Genomic DNA, 22,799 nt, shown 5'->3' with positions numbered 1-22,799 from the left:
CAAATACTAGATGATTTTATTTATAGCTTATAACATTTTTCATGCCTTATTTTTGTTAAACAGTAAATGGAGCAAATGTTCATTTTTTCAAGAACATGTCATATAAGGGCACCAATAAAGGAGAGGCAAAGAAAAAGAGAAAGCAAAGATATTTACCCAAAGGCATTCTTTTTGCAAGTGATGTGCAGGAATTGTTTGAATACTTAACAATATCACCCCAGTCAGTGTTCTTGGTTTTGTATGCTGAGAAATAAAACATTGTGAATGGTTTAAGTTTGGAGGAATACAAGTACAAACAGAATAATATCTATTGTGCAATAAAATACTTTGATTCCCCCAAGTGCATCCTCAAAAAAACCATAATGTACTGCTAAGTGCTTAGCATTGATGCTTGTCTCTACAAATAAATACTGCCAACAGTATTTCCTTTTTATGATGGACCTAATAGAATGCCATGAACAGGTAAGCAAAAATATACAAACCGGTAAAATAAAAAGTGTTTACCTGAATTTGTGCAAAATATGCCATAATTTTCACATTATAGAAAATGTCTCATCAGATCCCAAATTAGAGTATATCTGCACCATACTTACATCTTGTTTTCCTCTTTCTTGATTTTTTTCCAGACTTGTAAGAGTAAAAAAAGTTTTCTGGCAGGGGGCAAGGGGAGTTGTAATTTTTTTCAGTTTGCCTATCAAAGGAAATCAGCATTAATTTATTTTTTTGTACAATGTCTTCTGATGTGTCATAAATTGCAACACATGGTAGAAGAATTCAAATACCATTAGTTCCAAAAGTGAGTTTGTTAGACCGTATTCAGCTCATAGTTGCAAATCCTGAGAGAAAGTGAAAAAATAGTCCTTTCAGTATACAGTCTACAGTGAACTTAAGCTCCAGGACTCATCTTTTGAGGCAGTTAGCTCTTTGCCAGTTGTGGTTGTGGTTTCCAACCACATATCCTGGGTGTCCCCAAAGTCCACACTGATGAGAATCTTCCTGAGTTGGCTCTGAATGACTGGTGCTTAGTGTTTGGCTTTATATATATACAGTTGGGCATAATTAAGATCTTATTCTGTTCTTAAGCAGAATAAATTAAAATAGCACCCTTGACATGAGTAGAGTTATGCCATTCACATCACCTGAAGATGTCAGGAGTTTGAGTGTGGTGACTGAGGGAGCAGTGATGTTTGGTCACAAAATCATCTTTCTCGCCCCTTGCCTTTCCTGTTGTTGTAAAAGAGGGTTCAGATCTTTTGCACACCATAGAGTTTGAGGGATCAAAAGTAAATTTCTAATAGCATATATAAGCTGCCATGACTAGCACCCGTTCTGAAATTTTTAGTGTCAGAGATGGCTTAGAGTTCTTGATCACAAATGCAAGACATTTTAGAAAAGCTCTATTGTTTTTTGCATGTCTCCCTTTGCATTCCCTGTGTGTCTCTAGCAGCTAAACATGGTTCATTAGGAGATGATGGAAAAGGTGTTCCTGCGCTCCCATCTTACAGATCAGTTTCTGAATTCAGTGACCAAAGAAAGGAAAATTTATTTCTCCTTTAGCCAAAGTCAAACCAAAAAGAAATCAAACCAAAAAAATTTCAAATGCTGAGCTACACAGAACCCTTATTCCATCCCTTGGCTCTGAGACGAGACAAGCACACTTAGGCCAACCTAACCGTTAAGAGTCTAAACTTCATAGCACATATGAATCCCTCAGGATTGTGGAGCAGCTGCATAGGGACTTCCATAGGTCCCTGGCCCAGAAATAATCTGTGTTTGATACATGTTCCTCATGGAAAAGTGTCTTCATTATCGAGGAGAACTAGTCTTACTTTGGTAAGTGCTAACAGGTAGGTACTGATGGAGTAGAGGCATCGCACACAATACTGTAAGGCACTGTTGCTCACCTGGAAGGAGGGAAGGGAGTTGTGTTGTTCAACGGCTGAAGATTTCCTATTCTTGTTTATTTTATGTATTAAACCTGGATGAGAAGGAATAATCTTAACAATAACTCTTCTGGTGGGGACAGAGCTGGGGTAAGGACTGACCAAAATGTTCTGAAATAAGGAAGCCATGAAGTAAGCTGTAGAGCAGACAGCCAGCCTCCTCCAGCCCTTCCTTTAAGTTAGATAGCATTTCTAAAATCATATCTAAATCTCTGCTGCAAATTAAGTTGCGTGACCTAGCAGAGAGAGAACACAATTCATCATTGTCTGTCCTGGAACAAGTTTTTATAGGTGGGAAGATCATTATCATGTGTCTCTCAGTCTTCTCTTTTCTAAACCAGACAAACGCGATTTGTCCTTTTTCATACCTCACTCCTTTATCTATCTGTCTCTTCTCTTCTGGGCTATACCACCTCTTTCCTACATCAGAGGTCCCCAGGCCAGACACTCCACTCACTGTGTGCATTTTCTCAGTGCCCAGCTGTGGGTCAGTTTGGGGTGAAGTTTGTTATCAGAAAGACAGGGGCAACGGGAATAGAGTGAAAGGAAGACGTGGAGGATAAGAGGTGTTTTATGTGCTAGGGTTGCTAAGGTAGGACCCAAATGGGACCATGAATCATTCAGCTGGTTCTTCTGCTGCAGCTTACTTTCTGGGACACATCAGATTCAGGAAACCTACTGCCTTATATATCCTCCCTAAGACCGATGTAGCTTTACACGCCTGTTGTATTTTATCTGTAAGTTTTGTTTGGCTTTGAAGCTGCATGCCAGAGAGATTGCCCCTCCTTGAAAGCTTTCATACAACAGACATCAAATAGGCTGCACAATATGATGGTTCCCACATTGGAAGCAGGATAACTCTATAACGTGATTTGCTCTTTGGTTTCAGAGAATCAGCAAATGTTTTAGGCTTATACATTTTCACAAGCATTTGAGCAAGTAGATTCGTTAAGGAAGGTAAAGTTCTGGAATTTCTGTTTTGTTTAATTTGCCCCTGGAGAGATACAGAGAGTAGTATAGTTCTTCTCTTTGTGTATTAGAATGAGATACGTCATAAAATGATAAACCTAGGCCTTTAAATGTTTAGAGTACAGATTAATTTGAAATTAGTTTAAATAATATTATCTTCAGCTTGATACTTACGTCTATCCAACTAGTCAATTCCTTTTAATTTAGTGCATTATCCTTTTCATTTTTTTCTGAGGTTCTAATAAAGTTTTATTTTTCTTTCTCATGTTATGTCATTAGTATCAAATTAGGTAGGCTAGGTATTCCCATGTCAGGAACAGCAAAATGTTCTTTAGGATTAGTTAAAAACTCATAAATCTTTGACAAACCTCTGTCACTGAGTTACTAAGATGTTATTTTGGTTCACAGCAAAACTGAACATGGGTATTACAGTTATTTCACAGTTTCCCAAGAAACAGTCCCAAATTTAAAATTGAACAAAATCACTGAGCTTATTTTCTTTTACTTGTAGTAAAAAACCCAAATGCAATATCTTTACATAAGTCTTTTGCTTTCCATTACCTAAAAGGAAATAATTCTCTGCCATTTCCTTTTTTACTGTGAAGCTATATCACCACTGCTACTTGGGAAAGTTTTAAGGAACACTAAATGTAGTAGCAGTTTTCTTCTTAACATGGCATGCTAGCAACAAAATATTCTCTTGCTAATAACAGCTTCTGTTTATTTTTTGTACTGGGATATTCCGGTTACCAAGTGTGAATTATACTGTGCTTTGTTTGGATTCAAATAAAAATCAAGTTCACCCACAGTGGTCTGGTTTCATGGTCTCTCCCACCCTCATCCATCTCATTTTTTTATCCACAGTGGGCCCATCCAGCAGGGTTGGGAAGGGACAGCAAGCAGCTCTTTTGCCTTTCTGCTCAGTGCTATTTCAGGTTTCTGCCAGCAAGTAACACTGATGGAGTAACGCCACCGTTCACTTGTGTTACAGCCCACTCCAGGAACACCACCTCTCCAACGCGCAGAGATGTGCTGGCTTTTGGTGGGAAAAAAAAAATGTGCTATTAGATCTACCAGAGTTATCCCGTGTCTTTAAAATGTTAAACGCCTTCCACGAGGTTCAAATGTTACTTCTTAGCAAGAATTTGGTTATCTACTGTGGGGGTTTTGATTGTCATCACTTTTAAGACTAGAGAGACTGAGATCATGTGAGCAGCTAAATCTAAACTGCACGATTAGTGTTCTTCTAAGTGCTGGATTTTTAGCAGTGTGAACATGAGTTTCAGTGCATGTCATGGATAGTGGTCAGGGCTGAGCTCACCTTGTCTCCAAAATCCCATCCATTCCAATCCTGTCCCATCCCCAGAGGACTATGGGATCAGAGGTTGAAAATCTGCCAGTACAAAGATGCAGAATGGGTTCCTCCTGTATGGATTTTTTTTTCCACTGCAGAAGATCTCCTACGTTATGCATCACCATTTTGTTGGCTTTTATAAACTGGAAAATCAGGGGAATTTCCTTCAGCCTTGTTCCTTCCCCCCCCCCCCCCCCTTTTTTTTTTCTTTTTTTTTTTTTTTAATGTGTGGTTTAACTCCTTCTGCTTATATTCTCTTACCCCAGTGAAACAGAAGAAAATGACATTTTGGCATTTTTTATGCACAACCTGTCAGAGAAGGATTTTAGTACTCCTGAGTTTTTCCCAGCTCCAGTAGGCTTTCTGGGAGGGCACACAAATTTGCTGTTCTTGAACACTGGAGTGAGAAAAGGTCAAACTAAAGTCCAATGTTTTGAAACATTTTAAAAAATACAGAAAAAAATAACCCAGAGATTTCTAAGTTTCCTAGCTTAATTAAGAGGATCTTTGCTATGGAAGATTTCAAATAGAAATGTTGTAGACATCTCCCCCAAACCTGTGCTTTTAAAATAATACATACAATTTAGATCCCTCGTCATGCTTTTACAACAACATATGGAATTTAGATAACTCTTACCACTTTCAGAATGAAACACTGAGTAATTTTACACCTTACGCTATACAGGTAAATTATATCCTTATAATTTACTGTGACACAAATGCGCATTTATGAAGTCAGACTTCAAATAAAGTATACAGTAAAAATAAAACATTTCTCTCTTACAAGCTTTTGTTGTTGCTAAAGCTCAAATTTGCTGAGAAAAGTAGTCAGGGCAAGGCAGCTGTTAGAGAGTGAGTGGACAATGTATCTGACTTTATCAGGTCACTCGCTTCCCCACTTTTGGGCTAGAACTAGGCTGACCCCCTCCAACAGGCAGCATCTGAGCCTCTGGCACAGTCCCTGCACGGGCATCTCTGGAATGGCTTCTTCATCTATCACAACTGTTAAAAAGCTTCTGGGTAATCTTTTGTCATTTTTATGTAATTTCCTTCAGATTTGGAAATATTTAAAGAGATTTTAATCTACCTGAAAGTGAGGCACTTGAACAGTCATGCTGTTTCTGTGAAATCTGTGAATTAAAATACAGGAGCTTATTTTACACTTTACTATGTTTGGGGTTTTGCATTCCTGATATGTTACATTTTATTTTGTATTTGTGGCATGGCCATGTCACTACCACTGTTCTTAAGAAGAAGCAGAGTGTCAAGAGAGGCATAAACAGAAAAAAAGATAATTATGTTTCAAATGGGTTTTTTTCTAGGAGAGATAAAACACCTACTTCACTTCCCATTGCATGTCACTTAAGGAAGGGAGCTCATGGGTGCTTCTCTGTGCAGCTCTGAAGGTGGGCAGCAGAGTAAATTGGGACTAGCATGTGTAAGAAGTTTACACGAATTACACCAGTCACGAGGCATAAAAGTTTTAACTTTTTCATCATTTTAACATGTATGCAGCTTTATTCATGTATGAACATAAATCACTCTTAAGCTTTTTTCCTAATTTTGGTTGGGTACCTCTTGGGGCTACACGTCAGAATATGACAGAGCCGCACAGGGCAAGCAGGATATAATGAAAAAGAAACTATAAGGCATATGGTTTTTGTGTGCTGTGCTCTTTTCTCATGCAAGTCCTAAGGATATGTGGTGATAATATTAATTTGTCAAGTGTAAACCCTCAGGTCCAGTTTATTTTCTCCATTTTCAGATGGAAGAACTGGGAAGAAATTTGCATTTTGCTGGAGTTTAAATGTATACAATGTCTTTTAGAGAAGCTAGCTAGCTGTATGGTACAATGCATTATGTTTGACTATTACTAGCTTCTTGTGAAAGGAGAGGGAAACATCCTCTATTTAAGCATTTTTTTACTGTTTGTAGTCTAAAGTTATATATAAACCAAAACTTAGGTTCCTGAACCCTGACTTCTTACAGAAGTGCTTTTTGTTTTGTGAAAGCCAGCTGTCCACATAAGTGCTAGGTAGATAGAGAGATTTAGATTTAAGTTTAGGTTTATATACATAAATTCATATGTAAATATATATATATATCTCATTCCATTTTCTGTTGTTCTACCTCAATTGAGCAGAGTGAAGATGGAACCTCATAATTCCCCATAATAAGATTTTATGCTTACAGACTCCAATACAAAGTATTGCTAAAAACAATCACAATTTCTTCATGTACTGAGCTACATTTCAGGGGTTCATATAAGCAAAAGCACAGATTTTAGTGGATTTATTATATAGGCATTTACAGTGACTGATTTTTTTTGTATCTGTACAGTTGGCATAGGGTTTAACTACTTTGGGTGTTGCTTTGTCTGCATGTGCAGTTATTAACATAATCCAAATTTATCATGTAAACATGCTAACATACATCTGTTTAAAACTCAGTTCAGCCTTATCTATATATGCAGTGATGGTTCCTCTGTAATATATAAAATGCTGTAATAAGGTCTCTATCTATCTATAAAATATGAAAGAAAGATAAATTAAAGCAAGGTATCTCAAAACATATTGATTCTATTTCTGCAGAAACCAAACTCAGTGACTGTCTGCTGAAGATCCCAAGAAGTGATTTTCTGCAAATACATAAAATCTGATGACTTACACACTGACTTGTTCATAATTTTTTTCCACACTGGGGCTGTTGTGTGGTTTCCATAATGCTGTAAATCATGATTAAACACATAAAAAAGATTGTCGCCCAAGTTCCATTTTAAGCCAAGTGAAACATAATACAATATAAAATTTACATCATTTTCTTGATTAACCCTGATGAACCTTCAGTCATTATCCATTATAGTAAGAGCAAATTGGAAATGTTACTTTGTTCATAAAACATGTATAGACGTTTTCATGACTCATAGATTTGATGGTTACTAACAGCTGACACATTCATAATGAAATACTGTACTTTGGCTTTCCGTGAAAGTATGCTACTACATAAGGCGTCAGTGTCCTGTACTGCAGTGCTGTATTTTGCTGCCCTTTGGACATCAGATAATTTTGAATGTTGAGGTAGAATCAAGTGCATGGAATATAAATACAGGCAAGAGTTTTCAGAACCTTTACATTTACGTACTGAATCTCTGTGTGTCTTTCACTCATGTTTCACAGGGGTTTTTAGCAGCACAAGAGCATTTAACAAATTAAAACTACTCCTCTCTGTCATCCGTAGAAGTCTGTAAAGTTTTTCTCCTTTTGCTGCTGTGCCAGGAATATTTTCTGATAGACACTGCTGTTATCTCTGTAGCAGTAAAGTGCTCTTAGATCTGGCCTTAATGATTCATTACAATCTTGGCTTTTGCTACTTTAAGTCAAGTTGCACCAGGGTGAATTGCATGATAACATTTTTCTACCAGTTACAGGGCTTTCAGTTTTTGTGTGCTATGTGAAGTATACCTTGGTGTACTTCTCAGTCCTGCAATTAGTTGTGCTAGATGGATCACTGTTCAGAGCCCCATGGAAAGAAAAGGCGATTTAAGTTGCTAGAGAAAAATGGGAGCAAGGAGGTGTTTATTTTCTGAAAAATACCTTTTTTTCAAGAAAAAGATCATAGGAGCAAAACATAATTTTTCACAATTTTCATGATACTTGTTTTCTTTTTTTTTACTACTGAAACTAGCCTTGAAGATGTTTATTGACTGAAATCCAGTTTTCAGCAAGCACATCAATAAGCTCAACAAACATTTTGAATAAAGTATTAAACACTTGCTGCAAAATGTCAAATAGATTTTAGAAGGCCAGATTTTTTTCATTACATTTAACATGTTCGGAACACCCCTAGAAATCGTGCAACGATAGGGATAGGAGTAAGTACAGTTTATTGCAACATTCAGTCTGTAAACTCTTCAGGATATGCACCAGAACTTTATGAATAGTTTGCCTTTGTGTGCACATCCTCTACAGAGATGAGTTGGATGGCTGATCAAAAAAAATGCTATCATTTTTGACTAATTATGACTGTAGGGAGCCTAAGGAAGAAGTTTCAAGGGTAAAAAACGCTTGGCAAATGATGACTAGAACAGTTTCCCATGCATAAGGATGCCATGGAAGGCAGAAATCATTGTGGAGAAAAACAGACAAATGGGGCGTTGTGTCTGACATCTCTGGCAGGGAGGCGATGTAAGAAGAAACTGGATCAGATATAGGCATCACCAAGTCAGGTAAGGCCTTGTGTAGCAGCCCAGGGAATTCAGCAGTGTTAGGTTAGGCAGAAAAAAAGATTCATTACTGATCTCCTCAGCTGTTGTATTTTTGAGTTACAACATAAAAGTAACATCAACAAAATCAAATGAAAGGGCTTCACTGTGCTTTGTCTTGTTTGAGCTCTTCAGTCTTGATTTTTTTTTTTTCCCTCCACTTGGAAAATATGGATGAGGGTACAAAAGGAATACTTTCCTCTGTTGCATCTACAGTATCTGTTTCTCAATAGCTAAGATCTCCGTTTCATTTCTGGAGGTTTTAAATATCATTTTGTATTGTGGAGAAAAAGAAACACTCATTCCACGTGTAAGATTATTAATAGTGGTGATTTTGTAACTCGTGAATATACTTTCAAACAATATATTGTTAGAGCAGTGCAAAATTACAAATAATAGTAGTGTTCTGTCTCTAGCTTGACTTAATGTTGTTATTAGATCTTCATCTGTCTTAGGTATTTTTGCCAGCAGTTTTAGGGTTATAGAAAGAGAGCATTACCACTTAATAGCAAAAAGAAAATAGTAAGGCATTATGTAGAATTACCCATTAATATTGAATGGTGAATTTCTTTATATTTATGTATACTGTAGGTATAGACTGGCAGATTTGTATAATGTGATGAAGTTATTTTTCCTGAAACCAAAACCAAGTTGGATTTATGTCTTAGCTTCTCTCACTGGGCAAAACTTCATTGAGTGAAGAAAATGTGTGTATTTTGTGTGTAGTAGAGCTGGAAGAGGTGGTCTTGTAAAAGCAGATATTGAACGAAATCAGATTTTTTTTTAATGTTCCTTTGTTGTGATGTTTACTGCTCTGACTCAACAACCTAGATCACAGACTCTATTGCAACCCTAGATTTTCTCAATATTTCAATACTTAAAATTTTGTCAGGTTGCATGCAAAGCACTTGCATTTTGTGAATGTCAGATGTGAGTGCCTATAAGATAATAACTGCACCCACACTTAGTCTTTCCTTGGTTTCTTCCAGTTGCCCAGTGTGAGCCCTAAGAAGACCTGCCTTGAACGCTCAGATGCTGATTTTGCAGATATGATATGTATATATGCATTCGTTTGGTAGATGCAATATATCTGTCCCTGAAAATATAGCGCCTGCTTTTGGACTCAGAATTTCCAGGAAGATAATTAAAGCAATCTCGCACCTTCCAGCCCGCACCTGCCACCATGTGAGCGGCCAGCCCAGCTCAGCTCCCCCCAATCATATTCACGTTTGGACGGTAGTGTTTCATGGTTAATACAAATCATAAACAGGCTGTAAAAGCTGAAGCATCAATGAATCCTAGCTTTAAAATTGCTGGAAGCTAAAGTTTTAAAACTGATACTGCAAAGTGAAAAATGAAATTTAACCAGGCATTTTGGTGAAGGAAAAATAATTTATTGGATGTAAGATGAAAAGCTGTGAGAGTAAACATCAATCTCATCTTAGACACATGTCATTGATTGATGTTTGCTCTGTGCTGCTGCCTGGAGGTAAACTCTTTGAAATAGCAAAGTAGGTACTTTATCTGTCTGTGGATAGGAGCACAGTTTGTTAAGTTACTGCTTTTTTGAGACCCTGCTACATCTTTATGTTCAATCAAAGTGAAAACAGTAAATCAGAGTAATTGCTTTACCCCACGGCATTCCTGTTTGTAAATGGGAAAAAATACTGTAAAAATCCTCAAATTAACTTCTGCTGTTTAAGCTAGATAAAGAGTCTAAAATGTTGGTTGCAACTTAGGAAGGTATTTTATTGATTATGCCACTTGTTCATCAAAGGCAGCCCCTTTGTTATAGTTGAACTTGTAGTTCACATGTCACTAGGGAAAACATTTCATACTCAAAAATGTGAGGTTGCCACCTCTAAGAGCTCCCCATAATCCATTAGCAATGAGTTCCCAAACAGGCGTTGTTTATACTTATCTGGAAATGGAACTGGTACCAAGAAACTGACCAGTGAAAATTATGGACACGAACAGGGAAATAGAAGACAGGCATGAAATGATAGCGCTTCCATGTTAAGCACAGTAATTCAGCAAGCAATTACCTGACTGTTATAATGAAATTGTCAGAATTAAGACTTCTCTAAAAATGTTTGGGGCTATTGCCTTTATAAGGTCTCAGGCTGGTTAGTCCTTTTGTGGTTTAAAATATTGCAGAGATACAGGAATGATGGTATGTTTAAATTCAGAATCCAATTCCCATTCTGAATTCAGTTTCATAATCGCTGTCCTGCATCGAGGTTGGACTGCTTTTTTTATTGAGTTGTGTAAGTTTTTCCCTTGAGTTACTCTATTTAGCTACTTTGGCATAAATGTGGTAATTGAGGGGAGAATTAGACTACTAAATATTTAAGAAAACGTCCTCACTTCAGCCTGAAATTTAGTATATTGACTTGTGTGCCAGAATACAGTTTGTGGGGAAATGTTGAGAATAATCAGTAAACCATTATAAAATTTATTTTCTTGAAATATTGCCTGTTTTTCATGGTTTTGAAGCAGTTCCAACTTTGTTCATAATTCAGAAATGACCGTGTGCTAAAATTTAATTTCAAAGATGTATGTGTTCTCACAGAAAACTTGTTCACAGGTCTAGTTTTATTCTTGAAATGCACATATCTTTTAGTCACTTATGGTGTGGGTTGTGTTTTTGAGGGGTTTTGTTTGTTTGTTTGTTTGGAACATGATCAGCTCTGTACACTCCCAGGGCGTATTCAGGGACTGCACTTGGTAGCTTGGGGGTGGTATCATTTCCATGATTCTGGGAGTGGGTGTTATGGTCTGATGGCATTTTGTATGGAGTCTCAAATGGGGAAGTTGACAAAATCTGGGAAGGAAGGTGAGCTAGGGCTGATCTTGCAAATGGGATCTTGGTCTTCCCTAGCTCACAGAAACTGTGTTTTTGCCATATTAAGAAATTGTTGCATGTTAGCGTGAAGCGTCAGCTCTGCTTTCGTTATTAATATGTCTAGACTTCAGGTTCTGAAAGTTTTGTGCAGAGTGCCACACGTAGCTGCTCAGGTGAAGGAGATCAGCCTTCTGGGTCAAAAACATTAACTGCAAATAAACAAGCTCCTGCTAAATCTATATCACAGTATTTATGTGCGTGGGGAGGTAGAAGGAAAGTGTGTGTGTGGAGGGGTGTTGCAAAGCCCTCACAATTCAGTGAATAATGAATTCAGTCTTTGGACTGGAAAATGATATTGGAAGGCCTGGAAAGGCAACAGTGAGATTGCAGGTTACTGCAAACTATAACGAGTTCAGTAATTGTTGCCAGGTGTGTGTATATGCACAGTAACACCTTCCTCTGTTGTGCTGGTAGGGCAGCCTGAGTCACTGCCCCCTTCCTTTGCCAGAAAATGTAATAAACTGATGCGAGGCAAGGGGAGCACTGGTGATCTTGCCCTCAATTTACCTACCTGTGTCTCTTACAGCCTCAAAGATGCCAGCTGTTACGAGGATGATGATCTCATAGCAAAATAACAGTATCCTTCCTGAATCTCTCTTGGTGATGCAGCAATTTTGTGGTCTCTGAAAAGGTCAAGAAGTATTGTTAATGCACAGCATACATCTGTGAAGGCGTGTAATTCCTCAGAGAAGGTGCAGTGCTTTAGTTTGTGGAAAAAGACATCTTCCTCTGAATGCAAAACTTGGGCATTCCCTAAAACTGAAGGACTGGAGAATATGTTGGTGCACTGTCTCCACCCAGTTCATCATGGAGATTAGACCTTTTTATTTGAGTTGTTCCAAGTAGTGATGTCTGAGGAATGTAAACTGAGTCAGAAATAGTGTGCTTAAGAACAAAAGAAAGAACGAAAAGGAGACTCTTCAACACTTAAAACTTTAGGCTTTTTATATGATTGGTTTCAGCTTAGCCTGAGACTACTTAACTCTTTGGACTTTGTAGGAGATTAAATCCAGTCCCAGATATTGCTCTGCTCCTAGGCTGTCCCCTAAGCTGTCTCTGTCTATTTCTAATTAAGGACTAAAGGAAGCAGTTCCTTCTGATGTCAGGAGTAGTGTGAAGAAAGCTATGAGCATTTCTCTCAGTCCTGTGGGGAAGGTGGTGCCGCAGCTGCCCTCCCATCAGGCACCAGTGTGCCTGGGCTGTCCTCTGCAGGCTGGTCTTCTGGGGACTCACGCCTACCTAGTGCATGACCAAAGTGTGGGTAACCATCAAGATAATCTTCCAAAAGTCATTGCACAAGATCAGAATTTATTAAACATCCCTACTCTGAGAAGTTTGGCAATCCTCTGGTATTCTGATCTGTACAATACCGAAGAGTGAAATCATTCAAAGTGTTCTAGAATAAGCAGAGAAGTTAGGGCTGCTGTGACTGTGGGGTGGTGATGGTGTGCTGAAGGTGCTTTGAGTTTGAGGCACTGGTATTTAGATGGAATTAACTGGTATGGCCAGTATGTTTCTTGTCTTAGGGCTGAGATAAATCAAAGTGTGTTTTTAAAGCAGTATGCTAAATTTGAGATAGTGTAATTTTTATAATACAACATTTATTTATATATAATTTTTGCAAGTATTTGTCGTGTTACTCATGCTTCAGTTATGTCCTTTAAGCATGAATTTGAAACAGATGCAGCATAAAAAAGCTATTTAAATTCATCCTTTTAGAGTTTTACCTCTATGAAACAAATACAAATGACAATGACTTTTGAGATGACTGGTTACATGTTCCTTGGTTTCCAGGACTTGTGAAACTGCTTCAACATTTTGTCCCGTACTAGCCAAACTCTTAATCAATAAAATGATGTGTGAGCATGCATATAACACATATATACACATACATCACCCACATAGGCACACATGCCCCAGTGAGGAAAAAATCTTGAAATATTCATGAACTTGTTCTTCATGGCTTAGCTGCGGAAAAGGCACACACTGTAAATGATTAAAAAGGTACATGTACATTTGGGATTGTTTTAAATTACATTTTTTTTAAAAAAAAAGAAAGAAGGAAGAAAACTATTAAAAAGAATCATTTTCCATTAACTGAAGTGTTTGCAATAAAGACAATTATAGCAGTTGGCAGCATTCTCCTTGAACGAAAATAAATAAATACATTTGGTGACATACGTTCAAGGAAATGTGATTGTTGCAATGTTCATGCAAATAAGGAGCAGCCTCACAAATGCTAGAGATTTTACCATCTGGTATTTCCAAAGGAATACAACTCTCAACTTGTAGCTCTTCCTAACTTGACTGCTTATAGATGGCATATTAGGCATTTTCACACGTTTACTCCATTTGCATAATCATTCTGAATTATTGCAGGTTGTGCATTGCATTGCATTGCCAATGGTGAACTCCTCGTTTGGGAAGGGGGTTCAGAGGTCTGACATCTTCATCAAATATATCTCCATCAAATAAAAGAATAAAAATGTCTTCCTACTTCAGGAGTATAACACCAGTGTATTTTTAAATTTGTATGAGGCCTAGTGAAGAATGTTGCACTTGTTTACTTCCTAGAAACTGGGCAGAGAACAGTATTATAATTAATCTCAGAGGAACTGTCCATTTCTATTTGACTGAAGGCTAGAGTGCAAATGCAGTGTCTCAAAGAGTCAGGAGGTTCTGAATGGGGAAACCTGGCTGAAGATCCTGCAACTTCAGGAAAACCCAATAAAACAGCTATTCAGGGTGGCAGAAAGTCTACTTTGGACACGAAGGTTGTTGTTAGGAAGCCTTTTACACTAACTTAACTGATGGGAGTGCGCTCATATAGCATGATGTAGTAACTGAGGACCATTGCTCATGTAGCAGTAAATGACAACTGCTCTGCCTCTGGCCTTGGCAGTGTGTGCAGTGGATGATCTCCGCTTACAGGGACCCCATGGGGAGGCCTTTGCTATCCCCTCCTGCCTGGAGAAAGGCATTTCCCATGCCCAAAACTCCACGCCTATGATTGTCTCCTCATTAAACTGCTTTTCCAAGAGAGGGTGTTGGTGTGAATAACATGCATTGCTCATGAAAAATATGGGATAAAACCTAAAAAACCTCAAGCACCAGTAAGTGGAATAAACAAACGGGGGGTTGTAAGCTGTCTCCAACCTGTTGCACTGAAACCCTGTGTTCACAATAAATCCCCGTGTTTGAGAGCCCTGCTCAGTGTTTGGCATCTTCCCTCATCAGCCCTCAGACCCACCAGAAGGGTACTCTGCAGTCTGGTTGGAGTTAGCAGCATTAACAAGTAAATATAAGATTTTGTGTTCGTTTAGTGACTGCTAAGGCATTGTTTTTAAATACTAATAGTGTCTAAGGTATCCTATGTATGTTGAGCTCTCTCAAGTCTTGAATTAGAATCAGATAGCTGTTGGCCTTTTGACTGCCTTGCCTGAGGCATACTAGGTAACATCACGTGGGTAGCCGATGCAACATATGTTTTGCTAACTGGGAAGCTGGTTAGCAAGACAACCTTTTTCTTATTAACACATGGTGCGCTTACATGACATTAATATATATTTCTACTTTACAGATTTACAGTGCCAGAAGAAAGGCATTAGCTGAGCTAAGCAGAATAGGCAATCAGCATACTCGTCACATTGTCCTGAAATAACACGTAAACCTTATTAGACACATTGGTTTCCTTTGTGAGGGGAATAAAATGTAACAGACTGAAATGTGCAGACCTGTGTTGTTCTGTGGAACTTCCAGGAGACGATTCTCTGGTTTATGTTGTCATGCATTAAACTAGAATTCTAGAAAAAAAAAACCAAAACACCAAAGTTAATTTTTATTTTGGATGTCTATATTGGAGCCAGACCAGTTCATTTCTAAAAATTAATCCTGTGGTGTAATGCGGTGATTTTATTCGCTCTCCAGATACACTGTAACAGCCATACATACACTATTGTGCCAGTATTCATTTATTCATGCTCTGAAGTTGTGATAGTGTCAAATCCATCAGAAAGAGGAATTGTTTCAGTAGTAGTTTCACGACTTGGCTGATTAACAGAGATCAGAAGCAGCAGCCTAACTGTGGAAACCACTACAGCATGTAGTTTTAACAGCTCTTTAGGGAGCTAGTTAATGAAAGAATCACTACAGAAACACATCCATGTGAAAAAAGGAGCATTCTCATACAACACTCAGAGGATATGTCATAAGTGGAAATATGTTCATAATTTCTATTTACTCATAGCTGTAATTACCATCTGCCTTAAGAGTACATTCAGTCTTTGTCGAAGTTGCTTAGATATTTCCTTTGTCACATTTCAAGCAGAGAAGTTCTGCACAGACTAGATCATGCCCTGTGATTTCTTTTTTATTCTTCTGTAAGAATTTAATTATCTATTCTCTGTGTGATGAAAGCACCAGCATTCGCAGAGACCTGAGCCTCCCCAGCCTGCTTGGACTGGCATTCATCTGATTCATGTTCTTGCTTATTTTTGCCATCTGTCTGCAAACCAGAGTTCTTCACTTTTAAATTCTTGCTGGTTTATATGTTGCCCGCTAATTTTTAACTCTTAAAAAGCTATTCCTTCTTTTTGCTGCAGTGTCTATGAGCCAGATAGAAACGTGCTGCGAAGAAAAGAATGGGAAAGGAGAAATCAGGAGGCCCAGCAGGAGGATGGCACGTTTAACACGAGTTACTCCCTCTTCAGTGAACCGTACAAGGTAGATGCTTCCCAGCCGGGTGGCTCTTTGTTTATTTATTTATTCCACAGTACAGAAATGCAGCTTGCAGAAGGCATTGTCCAGGTTTGAGCACCCTCCCATTAGTGCTAGCCTCACAAAATTCACAGAGAACATTTATGGTTCATTGAGAATTGGATTTTATATATATGTGTATGTATATATATATGTGTGTGTGTGTGTGTATATATATATATATGTGTGTGTGTAAGCTTATAATGTTCAACAGACATGAGAATGAAATAAACTAGAAATATCCTAACGATATTTGAGATGGAATTAAAACTAGGAGGTGAAGGTGACGGTGCCCTGTTTTGCAACACTTAGAAGAAAACAATTGTGTGGGAATTGTGTGAGAAGGTCAAGCAATACAGTAAACATTATGCTCTGGCCAAGGTTACTGCAATGAAATATCTTGGTGTTTGCTTTTTTTTTTTTTCAATAAGCATTACCAACAAAATTTTTCTCCCAACATGTTTTGTCCTCACTAAAGTAGTAACTTATGAGTCAACTCCTTGTTTTATTCCTCATGGTAACAGTAGTGTGATGAGGCACAACTGTCTCTCCCCACTCCCTGTTAGTAGGGTCAAGCAGGATCTTCTGCACTTTACAGAAGGCTGCAAACCAAACCCTTGTGAACAGGACCAGAGAGCAGTACCCCACAGGGTCTGCTCTGCCCCCCCAGGTAACCCAGTGACTTTGCCTGTGTGCATCAGTGCATCATGATGTATTGTCTGCTGTGCCATTCAAGTAACATCCAGGTTACTGTTACAACCACCACACTGTGAAACCTTTCCCTCCACGCAGCATCACTTGTCCTTGATGCTTTGGGTGCTTTAGTGCCTCTTTCCAGAAGTCCTATTTGGGTCCTGGCACTTGGCTTCTGCACCTGATTTCCATCGTTCCGTGATTTTGCCTGTGCTCCAGGGTCAGGTTTTAGCTTGCTATTCTTCCAGATTGTTGTTTGTTTCTAGTCCCTAATAAAAAAGAAAGATCTACCACTTCCAAACGATGTCCCTTGATAGAAGACAGCTCTGTCTGCCTTGAAGCTGACCTCCAGCTGCCCAAATTTCAGATTCATTACAAAGGCATTTAGAAACCATGGGAAATGTCTTGAACTCCTCAAGGCTCTACTTGAAAAAGTCTACTGTGAGACCAATCAAGGGCTAATCCATGGAAAAAAGCCTGAAAAGCTTGAGTCAGCTGTGTCTTGGCATTTCGTGAGGACTCTGCTGCAATGGGGACTTAATAATTTTCCTTTTGGTAGGTCCAAGCAAATAGACCCCTTACAAAAAGGGCTTGTCCTTTTGCTGGGTCCCTGATACCATTTTGTCTGTGCTACCTAAAGCTGGTATACCGAAGCTCAAATCAGTTATAAAAGTGGCACAGTCGGAATGGTTTCTACACTTTGATTATTACCTGTGTGCCAATGTACTGACTGTCATGGCACAGACTTCATGTATCATGGCCACACCAGTGGTTTCTGTCTTATGATCTCTGAAGGCACCTCTGTGCAACCACAGTATAATTCCATCAACTTTAATACAAGCAGATGAAAATCCATTGTCGTCTCCAGAAGCAGAGAGGATACTGAGTGGGTGTCCTATGGGGAGACCAGAATAATGGCTCCATCCATGCTTCTTATCTTTAAACACTATGTCCCTATTTTGGGCAGGCGTATAAAGAAGGTGCTGCAGAAATGCATCCTACAGCTGGCTTTGTCAGGGAAACATGGAGAAACATAAAGCCCAGGACAGCATTATAACTCATCCACAGCTCTGTTGGTGTGACAGTCGCAGCTGCTTGGGATGACCAAGTCATTCTGATAATATTGGACATCAAAACTTCAGCAGTGGTGTACTCTGAATGTCATGTGTACACCAGCAATGGACCATTGCACTGTCTGAACTCATCCAAGCATTTGTGAACCTTCAGTGTGGGGATGCAGAGCTGTGGCTTGGGCTTTTTGATCTTATCATGGAGAGAGGCAGACTGCAAAAGAGGTAACCTTTCTGCAAAAGCAAAACTGAAAGCCACTCATACTGTCTTTAAAGATCATGTTCAAGTTTTAGGTGTTTCCAGAGGGAAATGAAGTTACAGCAGACATTCCCTGCAAGCTCTGATTAAATTCAGCATTCCTCTGCGCAGCTTGAGAAACATGAGCTAAAGCCAAAGGATTTGCCATTCAGAAGGCCATATCTGAAAATCAAAGGCAGACTGGAAATCTCTTAAATCTTATGTCCTCTCTCACCTTGACATGTATCGCTACTCCTGTAACATCAGATTTTCTGAAAAATCCTGACTCTTCGGGTTGCCCCTTATCCTGTTCAAAGTATCCATAGCAACCCTTTATGAAGGATTACGGGAAATCCAGTATCTTTTACTTAAAATGTCTTTTACAGGGGGTAAAAAGTAGGAGTTTCATGCCGGATATTTCCTGGACAGAATACTTTGCCTCTTTAACCGTATCAGTATTTTTAATAAAGAAAAAAAATTCTGATGACCTTCCATAAAACCATCAGGTTTATTTTTAGAAGTGTTAAATCTTGCAGTTTTCAAATGCATGGATTCATCTTGCATTGCAGAAGAATATCAGAGCACTGTAAGTTACAAATGTTTGCACAGAATGCTTTTCCTACTCACTCATTTTGTGATCATGTTTTCCTTATGTGAATGATTAAATAAGGCCCACATTATTTCAGAGTAAATAATAGGATAAACTGCTACATCTAAAGCTCATAATAAGTCACCTCAGATCCCATCTTGTTCCCAAAAAGATATAGGAGAACTCTTCTGGATGAGGTCAAAATCTTCTCACCTCAGGTTGCCCCCAGTGTATCCAGAAGGAATAAACATCACCAACCAGTTACCAGCATGTGCCATGGTACAGGCATTAGATTGGTTCACTGCCGTTATTCTTGTGGTTATCTGGGATCTTTCAATACAAGGTGTCTCTGTGTGACCTTCACATCACATCCACTAGAAGACAATGTGCTGTCTTCTCTGGGCTGGTGATAGTCTACATATAATCTGAGATTAGGCTTTTATTTACTTCCCATCCAAATAGCAGCCATCAGAAAGGATGAACCTTCTGTTAGGGAAGTTGGACTTTCCAGGGGAAGAATTCGCACATAAATTACATTCATGGACCTAGAGGCAGCTGGGTGGAGAGCTGCCCCACAAGCTGTCTGTGCTGTAGACTTGTGGGTTTCAGGAGCCCCGTTCCACTTGGTGGTGCTTGGCACCATGCTCCCGTCAGGGAAGGAAACCTCACACCCACAGGCTAGGTGCAGGCCCAAGGGCAGATGTCCCACCCTAGAGGGAAACTGGAAACACATCACTCTACAAGGTATCTACACAAGGTTGGGGATACACTGGAAGCATAGAAGAGATCCACTGGGTAAAAGGAAAGTTTTCTGTGTCTCCTGGAAAGTAATTCTGCTGGTCAAGGCAATGCCCAAGTGTAGAAGCCATTTCATTGATCCCAGGAGACACATGAGTATATCTCCAACCTTCTTTCTTTCCAGATGTATGTGATGCTTCCCACTTCTGAGGCTTCATGAATAGTTTCTGTTTCTGTAGAACATCAGTGTGATTCCTGTGAAACAAAGGAACACCATTTTAAGTCACTTGCTGTCTGTGAATTAATGCTTCATATTTGTTTTCATAGCAGGTTATTGTCCTTGTGACAACAACAGCAGCATATGCAGAGGGAAGATCAGGCTGTAGTGGTTGAGCGGACATTCCAAGTTTGCAAAGCAGTGTTTCAGATGCAACACTTTCGACTTTTTTCCATCCCACTTCAATATATATTACTGATATATATTCAACTCTGTTAGCATTATAATAAATACAAATCAGAAAGCTAGTAATAATGTATTTTATACAGTTAAAAGGTAGTGTCCTTGAAATTTGAGGGGACAAATTTCAAGCAAGACAGGACTGCTTCTACTGTCTGACTTAGGAATGCTTCTACCGTAGTACTCTGAAGGTTAGCATGTGGCAACCACTGCAGTCATTTACAAGTCATTTTTCCTTGGCTTCATTTTTCTTAATAGGAAAACCTAAAAAAGAGATTCTGAACTAGGGGAGTTTCCCTTGCATTTTTGAGTCACTTAATTGTATTTGAAGGTTTAAAAACAAAAATATCCCCAATTTTCCAGAGTAACTGATGTTGCTGCTACGTTTCATACTTTTTATATAACTTTAAGGGGGTTTTCTTCATTGCCTTTACTCCCTTCTTTGTTCTTCTTTCTGTTTTCCTCTAAAACAGAAAGTCTTGAGATGAAAGCTTGGCCTTCTGAAGCCAATGGGAGTTTTCCCATCCAGATTCCATGTCTGGAAGAGAAAAAGGAGAACATCACTGTCTTGTTACTGTCTTCCTCTGAAAACGTAAAGCAAAGAACATCACACGCCTGAATCTTGGCAGGGTTCAGAAAATTCTCTGCTGCATGAATGTTAATGATACATCCTTTTGCTTACAGTGGCTTTTTAAAGCAAGAGTTTTTGGTCTTTTCCAGTATGTTTTATTTGATTGTTATACTTCTTTGTGGAGCTTCTGCCTTTTCAATCAGGAAGTAAATGGATGATTTTAAAGACAACGATTAGTCTTAAAGGGAAGGGAGCGTGGCTGTGTTCTTCTGCTGCACACAGCAAGCACTGAGCAATGTGAAGAATTTAGGGGGTTCTGTTCACTGTTTTTTTTTAGAGACGAGAGCGCCCTCGAGCAAGCATCCTGTCAGAGTATTTTCAAAGAAGGGACATAATCATCTGTAGTTTTCCCATTGTCCCACGAGCTGACTTCAAGTCACCTCAGAGTGTTTGGTTGTCTTAGGCTGGTGAGTTCATTAAGTTCTTATACTAGGTTGTGTGTCTTTCCAGATAGTATGTGAAAACTTAGGCAGGCAGGGAAGGAAATTGGGAATGCAGTATTTTCATTCACGGCCAAAGCAGAGCTTGCACTGGGTTATTTGAAAAGTTTTATCATGGTCAGATTTAATCCAAACCATTCTGTGTAGTTGCAATAATAAATTTTCTAGTTTCCAGGTAATATACTTTAACTACAGCATGATACCAGTGATAGATTTCTTTTTTTATATACTCTAAGGCCCTTTATAGCTTTTCCAGTTCAGGGTAGATTTAAGATGTTGACAAGTGTCTTCAGAGACAATAAGGATTTTCGATTTCATCCCTCAACGCTGCTGCTGAATAAGGCACTGCTACTTCAGTAAGAATTTCAGCAGAAGCATGCAGGGAATTTTGTTTTTCTTACGTTGACTGTTGCAGAACACTAGATTTTTGTTTTGCAGACGAACAAGGGGGATGAGCTCTCAAATCGCATCCAGAATACGCTGGGCAACTATGACGAAATGAAAGACTTGTTAACTGACCGGTCAAACCAGAGCCACCTTGTTGGGGTTCCAAAACCTGGGGTTCCTCAGACATCTCTCCCCAAGGCTGATGAACATCTTACTGCAGACTCAAGACCGCCGCCTCCCCCTCCCATTTCCAGCACTACTTCTTCCACACCAGCAGCCCTACCTGCCCAGCAGAGCAAAAGTGCCGCGATGGGTTGGCAGAAGGCCGGGCACAATGCTGCTTCAGATGGCCAGCAGAGAGCGAGCAAACACGGACACCGGTCACTGGAGTCACACAAGGGTGACTTCAAACTGGTGAACCAAAAATCCAGTCTGGAGAAACTAAAACGCTATGCATCGAGTCCCACCTCCTCCTCCTCCTCCAACACCACCCAGCAGAGCTCACTGAGGGCCACACTAGGAGAAAACATTAACAGAGTGCAGCAGCCAGCAAAAATCAATTGCAGCTCAGAAGGAGGAGCTCAAGCACAAGAGAGGCCAGCAAAGCATGGTGGCGGGCACTGTGTCCAAAATTTCCCACCTTCTCTTGCTTCGAAGCCCAGTCTGGTTCAGCAGAAACCAACAGCTTACGTAAGGCCAATGGATGGTCAAGACCAGGCTCCTGATGAGTCTCCAAAGCTGAAGTTACCAGCTGAGACAACCAAGTCGTATAGGGGAGTGCCTTCTAACAAGCCTGATTCAGCCAGGACCAAGTCAAAGATAGCCAAGTTCAGCATTCCTAAGCAAGAAGAGGTAAGTAGTTTTATGCTTTTTATGTCATCCCCCCCTTGGAAGGATGATGGTGGCTTAGAACTGCAAATTGCATCTGTCTCTACACATTTTTAATATATTAGTTTACACTTTTTTTTTTTTTAATAGCATTGATATACTATATTGCAGATATTAACCTCACAGTAATGTAAAGGTATCTCAACAGTGAAATGCTCAATGCTCACTATCTTCAGGACTACAACATCTCCTACAATGGCACTAATAGCATATATTATTTCACTGACTTTTTTTTCTTACTGTTCACATATAACGTCTAGGTATTTTTAGTTCGTATTTTTTTGCTGAGCTTGGGTATTACTTCTAATTGTTCATATTTCATTGACTTTTTTCTATTTGGCAATGATTAAATTAAGTGCTTGTGATCAGAAGTAGTTCTGCCATCCTCAATCATGTCAAAGTAGTTTCAAAAACTAAATAAATTAATTAATGTGAGATCTGTTGAATAGATGAGAATATAGCAATGAGACTCTCCTTTTAG

The 22,799-nt window shown here is 39.1% G+C and overlaps 1 protein-coding gene across 1 annotated transcript in view; it reads left to right on the top strand.

Moving 5' to 3' along the window:
• Window positions 1–22,799, top strand: part of AFF3 (ALF transcription elongation factor 3) — a 325,782-nt gene that overhangs the window by 31,778 nt on the left and 271,205 nt on the right. The window contains exons 2-4 of the mRNA XM_074930285.1: window positions 16,034–16,154; window positions 21,482–21,810; window positions 21,931–22,289. Of these exons, the coding sequence (XP_074786386.1) occupies window positions 16,034–16,154; window positions 21,482–21,810; window positions 21,931–22,289 (809 nt within the window). The remainder of the gene's footprint in view (window positions 1–16,033; window positions 16,155–21,481; window positions 21,811–21,930; window positions 22,290–22,799) is intronic.

Source organism: Athene noctua, chromosome 1, assembly GCF_965140245.1.
Source record: "Athene noctua chromosome 1, bAthNoc1.hap1.1, whole genome shotgun sequence".
In the NCBI taxonomy this organism is placed as follows: Eukaryota; Metazoa; Chordata; class Aves; order Strigiformes; family Strigidae; genus Athene; species Athene noctua.
This window is presented reverse-complemented; position numbering and strand designations above follow the sequence as displayed.